General features: G+C 17.2%; 7 protein-coding genes across 8 annotated transcripts in view; 3 read left to right on the top strand and 4 right to left on the bottom strand.

Annotated features, from left to right (window-relative positions):
• PF3D7_0618900.1 (phosphatidylinositol N-acetylglucosaminyltransferase subunit GPI1) overlaps positions 1 to 647 on the bottom strand; it is a gene marked incomplete at both ends in the record, with an annotated part of 3,674 nt that extends 3,027 nt beyond the window's left edge. For both annotated transcript variants that reach the window (XM_961081.2, XM_024473113.1), the window contains 2 exons: positions 1 to 78; positions 495 to 647. The exon at positions 1 to 78 is cut by the window's left edge and continues 1,232 nt beyond it. In XM_961081.2, coding sequence (XP_966174.2) covers positions 1 to 78; positions 495 to 647 — 231 coding nt within the window. The remainder of the gene's footprint in view (positions 79 to 494) is intronic.
• Positions 648 to 1,704: 1,057 nt separating this feature from the next.
• On the top strand, positions 1,705 to 5,152 carry PF3D7_0618800 (heptatricopeptide repeat-containing protein, putative; the record flags this gene model as incomplete). The annotated part of the gene is made up of 2 exons (XM_961080.1): positions 1,705 to 3,320; positions 3,691 to 5,152. The coding sequence occupies 2 exons, from the start codon at positions 1,705 to 1,707 to the stop codon at positions 5,150 to 5,152; spliced, it is 3,078 nt and encodes a 1,025-aa protein (XP_966173.1).
• A 212-nt stretch (positions 5,153 to 5,364) lies between these two features.
• PF3D7_0618700 (trafficking protein particle complex subunit 6A, putative) lies at positions 5,365 to 6,309 on the bottom strand (the record flags this gene model as incomplete). Its single annotated transcript, XM_961079.1, has 2 exons — positions 5,365 to 5,396; positions 5,487 to 6,309. 2 exons carry the CDS (start codon positions 6,307 to 6,309, stop codon positions 5,365 to 5,367), a joined length of 855 nt encoding a protein of 284 aa, XP_966172.1.
• Positions 6,310 to 7,165: 856 nt separating this feature from the next.
• PF3D7_0618600 (rhomboid protease ROM10) lies at positions 7,166 to 9,021 on the top strand (the record flags this gene model as incomplete). Its single annotated transcript, XM_961078.2, has 8 exons — positions 7,166 to 7,413; positions 7,656 to 7,764; positions 7,866 to 7,912; positions 8,096 to 8,183; positions 8,303 to 8,415; positions 8,515 to 8,564; positions 8,712 to 8,790; positions 8,931 to 9,021. 8 exons carry the CDS (start codon positions 7,166 to 7,168, stop codon positions 9,019 to 9,021), a joined length of 825 nt encoding a protein of 274 aa, XP_966171.2.
• A 509-nt stretch (positions 9,022 to 9,530) lies between these two features.
• Positions 9,531 to 10,472, bottom strand: PF3D7_0618500 (malate dehydrogenase; the record flags this gene model as incomplete). The annotated part of the gene is made up of 1 exon (XM_961077.1): positions 9,531 to 10,472. The coding sequence occupies one exon, from the start codon at positions 10,470 to 10,472 to the stop codon at positions 9,531 to 9,533; it is 942 nt and encodes a 313-aa protein (XP_966170.1).
• A 2,022-nt stretch (positions 10,473 to 12,494) lies between these two features.
• PF3D7_0618400 (LMBR1 domain-containing protein, putative) lies at positions 12,495 to 14,854 on the top strand (the record flags this gene model as incomplete). The annotated part of the gene is made up of 5 exons (XM_961076.2): positions 12,495 to 13,763; positions 13,925 to 14,032; positions 14,195 to 14,308; positions 14,459 to 14,538; positions 14,629 to 14,854. 5 exons carry the CDS (start codon positions 12,495 to 12,497, stop codon positions 14,852 to 14,854), a joined length of 1,797 nt encoding a protein of 598 aa, XP_966169.2.
• A 690-nt stretch (positions 14,855 to 15,544) lies between these two features.
• On the bottom strand, positions 15,545 to 16,209 carry PF3D7_0618300 (60S ribosomal protein L27a, putative; the record flags this gene model as incomplete). The annotated part of the gene is made up of 2 exons (XM_961075.1): positions 15,545 to 15,826; positions 16,045 to 16,209. 2 exons carry the CDS (start codon positions 16,207 to 16,209, stop codon positions 15,545 to 15,547), a joined length of 447 nt encoding a protein of 148 aa, XP_966168.1.
• Positions 16,210 to 17,484: the final 1,275 nt, after the last annotated feature.

Below are 17,484 nucleotides of genomic sequence, written 5' to 3'. Positions count from 1 at the left end.
AGTAAGTTCACCTACAATTCTGAAAATTTTCCATTCTGAATATTTTTCATGTTTCTTTTTTAATTTAAAGTTTTCTATCTATATAAAGGGGTGGAAAAAAAAAAAAAAAAAAAAAAAAAATTAAATGTAAAATATAAAATGAAACAAAATGAAACAAAATGAAACAAAATGAAACAAAATGAAACACAATGAAACAAAATGAAACAAAATGCAACACAATGAAACAAAATGAAACAAAATGAAACAAAATGAAACAAAATGAAACAAAATGAAACAAAATGAAAACAATATTATATAATGCAAAGGATCATGCAAATAGTACTAGGAAAATTAAAAATATAAACAAATTAGTGTACGCATTATTTATACATATTCATTTTAAAATGTCTTAAAAAAAAAAATTTGCATACATACACATACTATATATATTTATTTATTTATTTATATATTATTTTAAAAAAAAAGTATTCCTTTTTTATCATATATAAGATTACATATTTATCTGTAATGTGGACAATAATATATATGTTATCATTTGAAAAACCATATAAATAATATTTTGTATCTGGATTAATTGTTGCTATATTTTGAGGGAAAAATATACTTAAACATTCGTTTAATTTTACATCATAATTGACACCACTCATTTTGCCTAATTCGAGATTTCATTTTATCAAATTATTATTATTATTATATATATATATATATATATATATATATATATATTATATATATTTTCTTATTTCATAAAAATAATATAAAAAAAAAAGGAAAAAAAGACCTCTTAAAAATACAAATGATACATTTTTTTTATACGAAAAAGGAAAAATTGTGTACACCATTTCCTTTGAAATGATAAAATTGTATTATTTTATATATTTTTATTATGGTTAATTCTTTTCTTTTTTTCAAATACAAATTTCTAAATGAATTTTACTATACACACGTATACATTTGTATTGTAACATAATTAAATAAAATAAAAAAAAAAAAAGAATAAATAAAAAAAAAAAATTATCTAGTTCACCCAAAATATTTTATCAGTATATGATATATTCTAATTCTTACATATGTATATAAATATTATTTATAATGTATATTATATATATATATATATATATATATATATATATCTAGATCGATCATACAAAATAAAATAAAAAAATATAAAGCTTCCCATTTTTAATATATACAAAAGAAAAAAATAATAATAAATACACATATAATGAAGCATTTTACAGATTTAATGGTATTGGGATTTATTTATTTATTTTTATTTTTTTTTCTCCATATTTTATTAATTCATAAGATTATTTAATATAACACATATTTATAACTAAGAGTTATTATATATATATATATTTTTGATTCATTTAAAGATTACATTTAATATAATTAATAATTAATAATTAATAATTTTCATTTTTTTTTTTTTTTTTTCTCTTTCTATTTATTGTTTTATTACCATTTTAATTATAGAAAAAATAAAAGTACCATTTTTCATAATTGTTTTTATGAATTTAAGTTTTTCCACATTTTATTTATATTAAAAAAAAAAAAAAGTTTTGTTTTTATTTCCTTTGAACTCATTTATTTCAATGATGATACAAATTATTATATCAAAAGGTTTTTAGCACGTTACATAAGAAAAATATAAGAAAAAATGTCATAGAAAAAGAGGAAAAAAAAAGAAAAACCAAAAAAATGCATATTAAAAAATTAGGTATATACTTGGATAATTGTAACAAAGGCTATACAAATATTTTTTTTCTGTATCCATACAATAATTATTTTCCTCTTTTAAAAAAATTCTGTACAATAAACCAATTTCTAAGACCCATATGTATAGACAATAATAAGAAATTATATTATACTTTTGAAAAAAATAAATTACATGTGCGCAACTTATTAACTAAGAGGGATGAAAATGAGGTAGATAATAATAATAATAATAATAACATCACTCCCCTTTTTAATGATAAATTGATTATAGATAAAGAATTAAATAGTAATAAAATGTTTTCGCATTATACAAAATGTTATATACAAAAAGAAAGTGAACATATTTTAGTTTTATGTCTTAAAAAATTGAATGAATATGAAAAAATAAAAGATAAAGCAAAACTAAGTGTCTTCATCTATGAATTACAGAATTTAAGCAAGTCGAAAATTTCATTTAATATTTTAAAAAATATAGATATCATAAATAAATTATTTATACACATTAATGAGAATATTCAACATGCATCATCTCCTTCGTTATTATTATCCGTGGCCTTAAGTTATAGAAATATAAAATTAAATAAATATACCTATTTTAAAAATGTATTACGAGCTGTATGTAATAATATCAAGGTTTATAAAACTACCAAGTTAAATAAATTACTAAGAAATGAAAACAACAACAACAACAATAATAATAATAATAATAATAAAGAGAGTTATGAATATACAATTGAATTACTTAATAAAAATAAAAAAAAAAATAAAAGTAAACAAATTAATATGCTAAATGTATATACAAATAATATGAATAACAGCACATTATGTTATATATTATATTCCTATTCAACGCTATTTACCATATCTAATTCTTATTTATTATATATTTCTAAATATATATTGTTAAATCCTGGAAATTTAAATTATTTAGATATATTGTCACTTTTATATTTCTTAAGTAGAAACAATTTAAAAATAAAAAAAAATGATTTACTATATTATAAAGATATACAATTAAATAATATAAATAAAAATACTACAACTAATACTTCCATTGATAAAAATGAAATTAAAATAAGCACTCAAGATGATTCCTATTCGTTATGTAAACATAAAACAAACGTTAATGATACAAAAAAAAATAAAATAATAATCAATGATATATCTTCTCTAAAAAATATAAATAATAAATATGATGAATATAAAAATACATATATGAAAATATTAAGAACCATAATTTATATTATAAGTAAAAGGAAAATGCTCTTCGAAAACCCAAATATTTTAATCTTAATATTATATTATTATTTCAAATTGAATTTGATACCTATACAAATATTTTATAAACTTCATTTTAAAATAAAAAAAAATATTAAAAATATTGACATAAAATATGTATCATTATATTTATACATTTTAAGTAATATCAATTTTAATATTAGCTATTATAAATTCATATACAAATATTTGACCAATGTGTTTCAGTATAGACAAAAAGAATTTAACATTCTTTCTTTATCCATGTCATTTTATTCACTTTCCAAGAATTTTTATTTTAATGACCAGTTTATAAATGTTTGTTTGAATTTATTCTTAAGGTAAACAAAAAAAAGAAAAAAGAAAAAGAAAAAGAAAAAAAAAAAAAAGAAAAAAAAGGAAAAAAAAAAAGGTTAAAATGAAGGATTGTATATATTCACTTATAATAATAATATATAAATATATGCTTGTTGTATTATTAAAATTTTATATGTACAACTTTATTCCATTTTATTATATTATTATATATGTTATTAAGACAGTAATACTTTTTTTTTTTTTTTTTTTTTTTTTTTTTTTTTCAATATGGCTAGTTATATAACTATTATGTGAAAATATATATCTATATAATATATCTATATATATAAATATATATATATATATATATATATATATATATTTATTTATTTATTTATTTTATATATTTTTTAGAAATGCAAAAGGATTAAACGATATTCTCATAACGAATATTATATATACCCTTGGAAAATTAAAAATAAAAAATGATGAATTATGTGACACATTATGTGATATTCTTTCTGGAAGAATGGAAAGCATGTCCATTTTAAATTTAAGCTTGATTGTTCATAATTTATCAAAACTTAATTATAAAAATGAGAATTTTTATAAGTTATGTTTGGAAAAAGGAAAAGAATTGTTTCCAATATTTACAGCAAAACAATTGGTAATTTTTACAGAAGGAATGATAATGAATAATATTTATGACTACGAGTTTATTGAAATGTTTTTCAATAAGCTAATAAAAATAGACAATATTGAAAATAAGAAAAAAACAAATATATTAAATAAAATATGTTTTAGTTTAATTTTAGAAAAGCAAGATTTTATAAAAAGATTTCCTTTATCTATTAACACCATGATATCGAAACATATGGATTATATTCAGAAAAAAAGCTTTATGTCTATTCATGATGAAATAGTAAATATATTAAATTATTTGAATGTTGAAAATTTTGAAATTTTAAAAGAAAAAAAACCATATATGTTTGATATATATATTCGAAATAATGATAGTATATATATAGATATATTATCACCGAAGGAATATTTGAATGTTAAAAAATTGGACGTTTCGAACAATCACGATAATAATAATAATAATGATAATAATGATAATAATAATGATAATAATGATAATAATAATGATAATGATAATGATAATAATAATAATAATAATAATTATTATTATTATAAGGATAAACAATTGAGTGCATTTATTGAACTGAAAAAAAGACACATGTCTAAATTGAATGCAAAATATTTATACTTTGACAAAACTAGCTATTTATCTCTAGATAGTATAGATAAAAAAATTAAATTTATTAAAACCTTTTTGGAAAAAAAATGTTCATATAATTTTAATTATATAAATAAAACAAAAGAACAACAAAAAAAAGATATAAGCACCTTACTACTTTTTAATGAAACACAAACAAATTATTATCAAAATAAGATAGAACAACAAACGAAATTTATAAAAGATAAAGATATTATGTCACGGTATCATAAAAAATATCCTATTAAAAATAAAGATTTTTATTTATTTCTTTCGTGTGCAAAAACTGAAAATATAATAAAAAATTATCATAAAAAAAAAAAAATTAAAGTAAATTATAAGGAACCTTTAATAAAACAACAACAAATATTTGTCAACTGTGATGAAAAATTATTGTTACATGAAAACAAAACAGAATTATTTAAAAATACTTTTACTGAATATTCAAAAGGTATGATAAGCAAAGAAAATAATCCTTTTTATAATCAATATGACAAAGAAAGGAAGTTTTTATTTCATAAAAAATGTCATGGATTAAGTAAATATGAATATATTGATGAAAAAACTAATAAAATTGTAATAAAAAAAATGTCTTAAAATGGAATGATAAAGTATATTTTAAAAATATCTCAAAAAAATATATATTTAAAAATTAATTAAAAGTTATATACATATATATATATATATATATATATATATGTACATATTTAACCGTTTGATATTTTTATTTTCCAATTTTGTTTATTTGTTATTTCATTAAATTGTTAATTTGTTTTCACATTATATGATAATAGTTTTTATGACACTATTTATTCATCATTTATATTTATTTGAAAGGAACCTATAAATAAAATAAATAAATATAATATTATATATATATATATATATATATATATGTTTATCAGCCTTATTTCATATTCAGTGAACTTACACTGGGGATAATTTAACTCATATGTCACGTATGCCTTAATTTTGAACCTCTTTAATATGCCTTTAATAATACCAATAATTAAAATTAAAAAGTAATGAATGAAATTATTTTTTTGATTTGTTTCATTGTCTATTAATAAATGCTGTAAATAAAAACCTATATCATTTTCATTAATTATATAGACACCTTTTTTTTGTGTTTGTATTTTATCTGAATTTTTATTAAATAAAATATACCAAATATCTTTTGAAATAAATTTTAAAATATCCTTAACATCATAAAATTCATTTTTATATATTAACATCCTTTCTATTAATTTCATACCTATACATTTCCCTATATCTTTTAATTTGCTTGATACCATATTTATAAGATCTCTTTCATTGTTTTGTATTTTCGTATATATATCACTATTCAAATTATTTTTTCCATTACTATATATATCATTATTATTTATTTTATTATTACTCATTTTTTCATTTATGTTTTCATTAATATTTTCATTAATATTTTCATTTATATTTTCATTTATATTTTCATTTATATTATTATTAATATCCTTTTCACTCAACTTTTTTTTTTCATTTTTTACATTTTTATCGATTTTTTCATTTTTGTTAATTTGTTCCCTTGAATCATTTTCTTCCTTTTCATCATCATAAAATGGTAGTCTTTTTTCATTTTCCTCATCCTCATAATAATTATCACTACTGCTGACAGTACTTAAATCAATATCCTTATTTCGTAATAATTCTATATTTATCTTAACAATTTCATTAAATAAAAGTAACAAACTAGTTTTAGAAATTTTACTTTCACTCATATTATACCTTTCCTTTTGTCAAATCAAGAACAAAAAAAAAAAAAAAAAAAAAAAAATTAAAATATATAAGCATATGACATATTATAATATATATATATATATATATATATATATATATATAATATATATATTAATAAAAAGATAACAAAAAATATTTTTATATGTAAAGGTATGTTGTTCTTAAATATAAAATATATATCTTATATTCAAACAATATTATACAATAAATATGTATATTATTTATACTCTTAAAAAAAACAGAAAGAATATATATTGAATATATTCACATATAAATATATATATTATATTATTATATATATGAATTTCGTTCTTTTATGCACACTCAACATATAAATTAAATATAAATTTTTTTTTTAAATGGCAGTAAATATATAAATTTTAATATAAATAAGGTTATACATATATATAATATATTATATATATATTCTTTTTTTTTTTTTCTCGTGTTGCTCATATTTATTGTATATAGTTTTAATAGGGACTTTTGTATGAGTCAAAAAAGAAAAAAAAAATATATAACAATGTATTATTAATAAAAATATTATATGTGTACATATATATAAATATTTATTTTTGGAAAAATAATATTTATTTCGATAGATCATTTTGTAAAATTAAATATCCAATTTTTAAATTATTTTTAAAATGGTATATTTTTAATATTCATTTTGTAAATACAACTTTTAACATCATATATGTATTCATAATACATATAAATTTTTTTTTTTTTTTTTTTTTTTTCTTTTTTTTGTGTATTCATATCCATTTGATGTTTTTATATATTTATTTTTCCCATTTCATTATCTCCTTTTATCATAACATATAATTTATAAAAATGAGTTTTAGGACGAGAGCTAGTAATAATTTTAATAATGATTATTCCCATGATTCGAATTTATTAATCAATAAATACACCACAAGTTTCAATAACACATTCAAGAGAGATATAAAATTTATACAAATCTTATTTCCTTCTTTTGATCTATATTCAATTACTTTTTTCTTTTCCTTGCTGTTAATATTTCTATTTGTTGTTATAGATATAATCTTTTTTAATTTTAGTAGTCCCCTATTCATAAATGAGTAAAAAGAGATATAAAAAAGAAAAACAATAAGACTATATAAATAAATAAATAAATAAATATATATATATATATATATATATATATACAATTAAATTGTATGTACATATGCATAATAATTAAAACTGAACGTTCAATTTCTTTTCTTTTTTTCTTTATTGCGTATGTGTATTATTTCATTACAATTTTAATATTTTAATAAGTTTTCCTTTTAATTAATTTTTTTTTTTTTTATATATATAGAGATGTGCTGAAAAAAATTGGTATAAATCGATTTGCCGTTTCAAATAATTACCAATATTATAAATTAGTAACTGCCACCTTTCTCCATTCAAATATATGGAATGTCCTAGTACTACAAAAAATTAATTATAGCACATGTATATGAGAAGAATGTATATGAATATATATATATATATATAATTTTTTTTTTTCTATTTCTTCCTATTTTAGATTAACACGTATTATTTAATGAATATAGGAACAATAATTGAAAAAAAGTAAAAAAAAAAAAAAAAAGAAACAAATGTACATATTTATATATATATATATATATATATATATATATATATATATATTATAGTTGTGAACGAAAATTTAGTTAGCCTTATGGACATCTAAATTTCATTGGTGTAAACCCATTTTTTTTTTTTTTTTTTTTTTGTATGTATTTTTTTAAATAGTTATGGAAAAGCAGAATATATAATTATTATGATATTGAGTGTAGCTTGTGGAAATTTACTAACATGTGCTACTTCGAAATGTTTAGATGTAAGGAACTATGAAAAATATAATGAAAGTAGAACATATAAAAAAAAAAAAGAATGTTTTATAAAAAAAAAAATATACTAAATTAATGTATGTATGTATGTATTTTATTATATATATAGGTACAAATGGGTATTAGTCCGATATTGTCGGGTTTTATTGGATTATTTTTACAAGATATTATTGTTCACTATTATGAGCTTATTGATAAACTAAGCATATTTGGAAATTTCATGTAATATATATATATATATATATGTATGTATGTATGTATAGGTGTCTATTTATTTATATGAATAAACTTTATATTATTCCCCTCTTTTTCGCCTTATAGATTTTCTTTTCTATCATTATATTTAATGATTTCTATATTTTCCTACAATGGTAATAAATTTTAATATACAAATACACACATATTTAAATAAATATATATATATTTATTTATTTATACCTTTGTCGTATGTATAATTATCAAAAAATTATGTACTTTTATTTCTTTATAAAATAAATTACATTTTGTTTTTTTTTTAGGAAATGTACTTGGTAATGTTGGAGGTATACTAGCAGGTGTTAGTTACCCTTATATTTTTAAAAGCGATAATTTTCATGGGTAAAAATTGAACACAAATAAATATATAACCAAATACATACATACATATATATGTATATATATATATATATATATATATTTATTTATTTATATATATAATAATTTTTTGTTCTATATTTTAATTTGTTTTCAATTTATAGGAACGATAAGAAGTTAAAAATTATATTTGCCATTTTTATTACTTTATTGCTAAGCGGGTCCTTAGCTAGCTTAATAGTTTTCAAATGTTAAAACAAAGATGTTTTTATTTTTTTTAATAACATAAAACATATACATATATATATATAAATATATATATTTAATTATATAATTAATGTTTATTATTTATTATTTATTATTTATTATTAATTTTTTTTTTTTTTTTTTTTTTTTTTTTTTTTATTTCTTCTATTTTTTCTTATCAAATGAACTTTTCGAATGACAATTTGTTAATTATTATTATTATTATTATTATATATATATATATATATATATATATATATATATATATTTATATTTATATTAATATGCTTAATGTGTAATATGAATAAAAATAGAATATAAAATATTGTCTAGTTAATGTATACATATATATATATATAATTATATGATGAGATATAGGAAAGAAGATGATTTATAGTGATATAAATAGGAAAACATTAAAAAAAAACGAACAGCAATATATTATATATATATATTATATATATATATTAATATATTAATATATTTATTATTTATTTGTGTTTATTTATTAAGAGAATTTATTTAATTAAGTCGAAAGCTTTTTGTGTGTTGCTTTGAACGCTAGCTATCGATTCCGTGTAAAGATCTTGTTCCTCCTTTGTTAAAGGGAATTCAACTGGATGTGCCCCCTTATTATTAATTTTAGCAGTAGATCCAACAAATAAATTAGAACAGTTATAATGTCCATTTAAATAAACAGCACATGTAAATAAATTATTTTCATTATACAAATATGATTTAATCATTTTTGTAATAGCAGCAGCTGGGGCAAATGCTGCAGATGCTTTAGCTAGTTTAATAATTTCAGCACCCATATTTCTAGTTTTTTGAATTATTTCTTGTATTTCATTTTGGCTAATCATATTTTTCTTGACAAATTCAGATAAAGGAACACCATTTACCGATGTATATCTTTGTAAGGGTACCATTAAGTCCCCATGTCCTCCTAAAATAACAGCATTAACATCTTCAGCTGATACTTTTAATTTATCAGCAATTAATGAACAATATCTAGAAGTATCTAATATACCTGCCATACCACAAATTTTTTCATGAGGTAAATTACTAAACTTATGAAAAACATTTACCATAATATCAAGTGGGTTACTAACACAAATAACAAAAGCTTTGGAACAATGTAATTTAACTGATTCAGCTACACTTTTCATTATTTTCCCATTGACCCCTATCAAATCTTCTCTAGTCATTCCTTCTTTTCTTTGTACACCTGCTGTAATAACTATTATATCTGCATCCTTAATATCTTCGATCTGATTAGTACCAAGAATGTTTCTATTTACTCCTAATATGGTACTAAAATGTTTTAAATCTAAAGCCTTTCCTTGTGGTATACCTGGGACTACATCATATAAAATAAGGTCTCCAAGATTTTCCAGCAAACACAATTCTCCAACAATTGCTCCGATTTGACCACTACCTATTAAGGCAATTTTAGTCATTTTGCATATAATATTTAAATAAACAAATAAAAAAAAAAAAAAAAAAAAAAAAAAAAATTATCTTAAAAGGTTCATTTAAATTTATTATATATTGTGGATGTGTTAATTGATATTTCTTATAAGAGAAAAAAGAAAAAAAAAAAAAAAAAATAAATAAAAGGAAAGGAAAAATATATCTCAGTAATAAGAGGATATAATTATTTGAAGAAAGTTTATATTTTTAATTTAAAAAAATAATAAATAAATATTAAAACAAAAAAAAAAAAAATATAAAAAAAAAATAATATATATATATATATATATATATAAATATATATGATAATATAATATTATATATTTTATATATTAATTTGAAACAGTTATATTTTCATTTTTGTTTTATTGTATTTTAAATCTGTTTATCAAAGGAATACATATTCAAAGGTGCAAAATAAAAATATACATATAATTATTTTCTTTTCTTTCTTTCTTTCTTTCTTTTCCTTCCTTTTTTTCTTTTGTTTTTATGTAATTTTTTTTTTTTTTTTTTTTTTTTTTTTTTTTCAATTTTTTATTTCCTTCTTTTTTCCTGTGTATTTTTATTTTCTTTTAAATGTATTTTAATTTCTATTTCTGTATACATATGTCTTAAATGAAAATAAAAAAAAAAAATACCATCAACAGTGTAAAATATTATAAAAATGTTTTTATATTATATAAAGAAAAAAAAAATAAAAAAAAATATATAATAAAATGAAAAAAAAATATATATATATATATAATAAAATAAAAAAAAAAATATATATATATCTACAAATATACATGTATATTACAATTGTGTTTTAAAAAAAAAATTTTAACATATTATTTAATTGAAATTTAAATAAAATGACAACAAAAAATAAAAAAATAAATAATAAGATAAAAGTTGTATTTAGAATACTTATAAGAGATATATTATTTTATGAAATATACCTTCAATGTTTAAAAAAAAAAAAAATAGCTCAAAAATGGAATAATAAAATAAAAAATACAAATGTGTAAAGCATTTTATTTTAAATATATGTGTGAAAAAATTAAAAATTAAATAAGATTGGATGGTTGGAATGTTATATAAATAAATATATATATATATATTTTTTTTTCCAAGAAAATATAAATTTTACATAATATAAAAATAAAATAAAGTAAAATAAAAAAAAAAAAATTACTCTAATATTAAGAAAATATAGTGTATCATAATTCCTACCATTTTTTTAACAACAAAATAAAAATATTATTTACTAAATTGGGTGTATGCAAAAATATTTAAACAACAAAAAAAATAAATAAAAATGAATTCAATATAATACATTTATATAGACATCATACATTTTAATTTTTTTTTTTTTTTTTTTAATGTATTCTATTCTCTCATAAAATTTTCTCCTTTTCGTTCTCCAAAAATTATGTTGATATTCTCTTCTGTATTTTTATAAAATAAACACTTAAAGGGGTAAAAAAAAAAAAAAGAAAAAGAAATTCTTCTATCACGTTCATTCCAAAATATAGAAGAATATTTATTAAAATTCATTATTTTGTAAAGTAATATATATATATATATATATATATATATAAGAAAAATATATTAGAGATCTATTTACATTGTGTAGTTCTCCCTATCTTAATATTTATTATATATAAAGATAATGATAAAATATATTTATATGATGTTATAAATAGAACGGTCAATGTATATCATTTTATTTATTTATTTTTTTTTTTTTAAAAGAAAAAAAGCTATATGGAAAAAAAAAAAAAAAAAAAAAAAAAAAAAAAAAAAAAAATACATATATATATACATATATATAATGTTAAATCTTATAGTCACACGCATATATATATATAAGCCATAATATAAAAAAAATAAAATTTGTTCTATTTTATCCTTTTTCATATAAAAAATGAATATGCATTTTTAATTATAATAAATATGAAAATAAATCAAGCATCATTACTCTTTAGAAAAAGTACATTTTAAATTCATTTTATAAATATTTAACAATGGACGAATATATTTTATTAATTTTCTTTATTGCATATTTATTCATATCAGGAATTATCGGTACACGCTTAATAATAATATATAGCCACAAAGAAGAAAATAATCGGTTGGTTTATATTATAATTAAATGTTTTATTATAATTGGTTATATATTATCTTGGACAATAATATTATTAGTACCTATAGACGTTTATTATAATACATATAAAGATATAGAAAAATACATAGACATATTCAAATTATTTAGAATATGTTACTGGTTTAGTATATTATACATTTTTATGTTAACACCTGTTATGTTCATAATATATTCAGAATCAGACAGAAAAATTTATACATTGAATAAACATCATACCAAAATAAAAAAGCAAAATAAAGGAAAGAATAATAACCCCCAAAATAACGGTAATATTATTAATGATGGTAATATTATTAATCACGATAATATTACTAATGATGATAATATTACTAATAATTATTATTATTATAACAAGATGACATACAAAATCATTTATAAAAAAATTATACCTATAACACTTTTCTTTCTTTTATCATCTATTTGTTTTCTGTATTTCACTTTCTTATATCTCAAAAAATTAAATTTAAACTTAAATGCTCAAGAGTGTGCATTATGGTATAATTACATTAAAGATATATACAAAAAAAACTTCCTCATATATAATATAAGAAAAATAGAACATTGTGAAAATATAAAAAACACAAATATTAAAATAATCATTAATCTAGAGTTCAATGATTATATTATTATAATTATCTCATTTATTGGATTTCTTTTTTTTATATTCTATGGTGGTATCGGGTTAATATCATTACCTTTCAATTTAATTAATTCTTATATATATAGAAAAAAAAAAATTAAAAAAGATGACTTAAAAAAACAACTAGACATAATAAACAGAAAAAGTAAAATGTTATTAAATATTACAGAGGCATTACAAAAAGAAAAAAACCAATTATTAAAAATGAATTATTTCCGATCATTTTTTAAATATATGAAATATAATAGAGAAAAAAATTTTCTTAATTATACAGTGCATAATTTAGAGAAAGAGTATGATATCTTACTAGAAAATTTTACCAAAAATAGCAGTATCTTATTTCCATATATATCACTTTTCTTAGGAATAATATTTTTAATCATAAGTACAGTAATAATTATTCATTTATTTGTAAACCTTATAATTGATGTATTAAAATATAATGATGACATTATAAATAGCCTCACCTTTTTAGATTCACTTTTGGTGGTAAACCAAAGGAAAAATAAAAAAAAATTTTAAATTAAATATTAAAAATTAAAAAAATCAAAAAAACACAAACTATAAGCATTATATATATATATATATATATATATATATATATATATATATATATTTTTATTTATTTATTTATTCTTTTTATTTTATAGTATCTTGTACAAATTAAACTTTCTGTCCTTTCAACAATAATTTATACTTTCATTATGTCTTATTTACTTGTTTGTTCATTGTCAGGATTTATTCAATTTTGCTCAAAAGTAATAATAACAATATGAAGCTATAAAAAATAAATAGATAGCAATATATGCATATATTCATGAACCATTTAATTTATAACTAATTAAAATTCATTTTTTGAGAATATGCATAACAATATTTTTGTAATATATATATATGTATATATTTTCTTCTTCATATAGTTAAGCCTAGGATTCATATTTGTATTAGAGAAAAGGAGCACATATCTTAATTCTCTTCTTTTGAATATATGTCTTTTTTTTTTCATTTCTTTAGGAATATCATTATTCTCAACCGTATTAAAATATATAAATAAATAAATAAATAAAGTATTCATTTTGAATAATACACATGTTATACATTAATATAGATTTTTAATAATATTTTCTTGTTATATTTTTTTAATCAATTGTCATATTTAAAAATATATATACTTTCCTTTGTAGAAAATATTCTATACCTATTCGAGTTTTACATATGCCACCTTTTTATTTGATCTGACTTTGAAAAAGATGAGATTTGTTGGGTATAAAAAAAATTAACATATATATATATATATATATATATATTTATTTATTTATATATTTATTAATTTATATATCTTATTATTTTACAGACCATTATACTCAAATAATACATTTTTGTATATTCTTTTACTAATTAATTTTATAACGCTGGTTCTATATCTCCTACCTAAGAAATGGGACATATCTTTTCTTTCTATCCCAGAAAAATTTTCCAAAATAACAGAACAGGAGATAATAGAAGACAATATAAATAGTAAAAATGTGTGCATAAATTTTGATAGGAAAAGTATAAGAGACATGAAATTATTTAAATAATACACATATATATGTATATATATTTTATCAAAAATAATATTAAGAACACATAAGAAGAAAAACAAAAAATAGGGATGATATTATATGCGAATATGAACACGAAATATATATTATTATATATTCTATATATATATATATATATATATAATTTCTTTTTCGTTTTACGACAAGAATATATTATATCTTTTAAACTATTGCACAATAATAATAATATTTATATATATATATATTTACATAGTTACAACCATTAATAGAACAACACGTTTGAATAATTAAACGTCTTATAAAAAAGGTGTGATATATATATTATATATAAATATTTCATATTATATGTTTATATTCTCATTTTCGTTTAAAATATATTAAAAAATTATTATTCTGTTTATTCTTAATAATAAAATGAATAAGCATTATAAGTTCCCATTGAACAATTATACAATGTATAGTGTAATTTAAAAAAAAAAAAAAAAAGGAAAAAAAAAGATAAAAACATATTTTTATAAAATATGTAAAAAATATAAATATATATAAATATATATAAATACAATGCACAATAATAAATACATACATATATATATATATATATATATATTAATATTATAAATTGTGATTTATATACATATAGAAATATACTAATTTATAAATAATTTTAATTAATATATAAATATATATATTTATGTATATATATGTTTAAGCAACTAATATACATTGACCTCCAACAGCTTTAATTTTTTTTTCAGCAACGGATGAAAAGTATCTTGCTTTTACAACAATTGGTTGATTATGTTTTAATTTACCATTTCCTAAAACTTTAAAATATCCTTTTCTTGTTACATCAATAACAGGGGCAATATCTTTATTTTCAGAAAATTCTTTTTTCTTTTCTTCTGGTAAAAGTCCCCATAATTTATCTACATTGATGGTTGGGCAGTAAGTTCTATTTTTTAATAAATTTAAATGTCTCATACCAACCTATAAAAATGGGAAAAAAAAAAAAAAAGAAGGAAATATATTATAACCATATAAATATAAATAATTAAATATATATATATATATATATATATATATATATAATATTATTGTGTAATAGATACACAAATATGTTTTTTTTTTTAAGAATTATAATTTTTTTTGTAAACATTATATTTTAATATTCATATCTTTATATATAATATTATTATTTATATTACCTTTCCAAAATAACCTGGATGATATTTATCAAAATTAATTCTCATGTGATGTAAACCTCCAGCTTTTCCTCTTCCACCGGGATGTTTTCTGTGTTTACCCACACGACCATGACCAGCTGAAACATGACCTCTCTTTTTCCTGTTCTTCTTAAATCTTGTTGCCATTTTTAAAATATATACTTTAAAGGGAAAAAAAAAAAAAAAATAATAAAATAAAATATATAAATAATATAATATAATATAATATATTAATGGAATGAAAATAAAATTATAATTTTATATAATTCTTCATATATATATTAAATATGTTAATTGTTTCAAAATTTTAAATGGGCTTGAATTATTTCCATTTATATATTTTTTTTTATTTTTTTATTTCTTTTTGTACCTTATTAAATGATAAATTCTTTGTATTATTATTATTTTTTTTTTAAAAAAAATGTTTAAACATAAACAATATTTTTTTTTAATTAAACTTAAAAGTTATAAATTTATAAAAATTTATTTCTTCTATTAAATTTCAATTTTTTTTTTTTTTTCTTTTTTTATAAAAATTTACTACATATATATAATATATATATATATAATATATTATTATATATATATATTTTTTTTTTATACATACATAATAAATACAATATAATATTATAATAATATATAATTTTTATATATATAATTATTATTGTTTAATATTTTACAATATACATATATTAAATATTCATTGGGCTTATTATTTATAATAAGTATACTTAAAAAATAAGCATAAGCACTATATATAATTATTATATTATATTATATATATTATAATATATATATATATATATATATATATATGTATATATAAATAATAATTTATATATTATTTATAAAATTTTCTTTATAAAATATGTTCATGACTATTTTTAATTATACTAATGTATTTTTAATATATATACCAATTCTTCTTTTTTTTTTAATTACTTATATTTCAGTATATGTATATATATTTATATTATAATATAATTATATATATGTATATACTTTCAACGAATAGTAAAAATGGTGCTATAAGGGGGTAGTAAATTAATATTATATAATATATATATATTATATATATAATATATATATAATATATATACATTAAAACCTTATGAATATTAAAAAATCTATGAAATAATAAAATTATAGAAAATAAACTTATAATATTATTTACAGTATATACATAACTATTATATATTATTATTATTTTTTAATATGTCCTTTTATATTCTCTTTATAAATTATCTTCCATTTTTTCCCCTTTTTTGTATGTGATTAATATAGAAAAAAGAAAAAGAAAAAAAAATTAAGGATATGTATTTATTTTTCTATATAATAATATATAATTATATTATATAATAATAGAAAAAGTAGTATAATATATAATTTAGAATATTTCAAAATAATAATTGAATATTTAAA

This window comes from Plasmodium falciparum (assembly GCF_000002765.6).
Source record: "Plasmodium falciparum 3D7 genome assembly, chromosome: 6".
Taxonomy (NCBI): Eukaryota; Apicomplexa; class Aconoidasida; order Haemosporida; family Plasmodiidae; genus Plasmodium; species Plasmodium falciparum.
The sequence above is the reverse complement of the archived record's forward strand: the minus strand, read 5'-3'. Positions and strand labels throughout refer to the sequence as shown.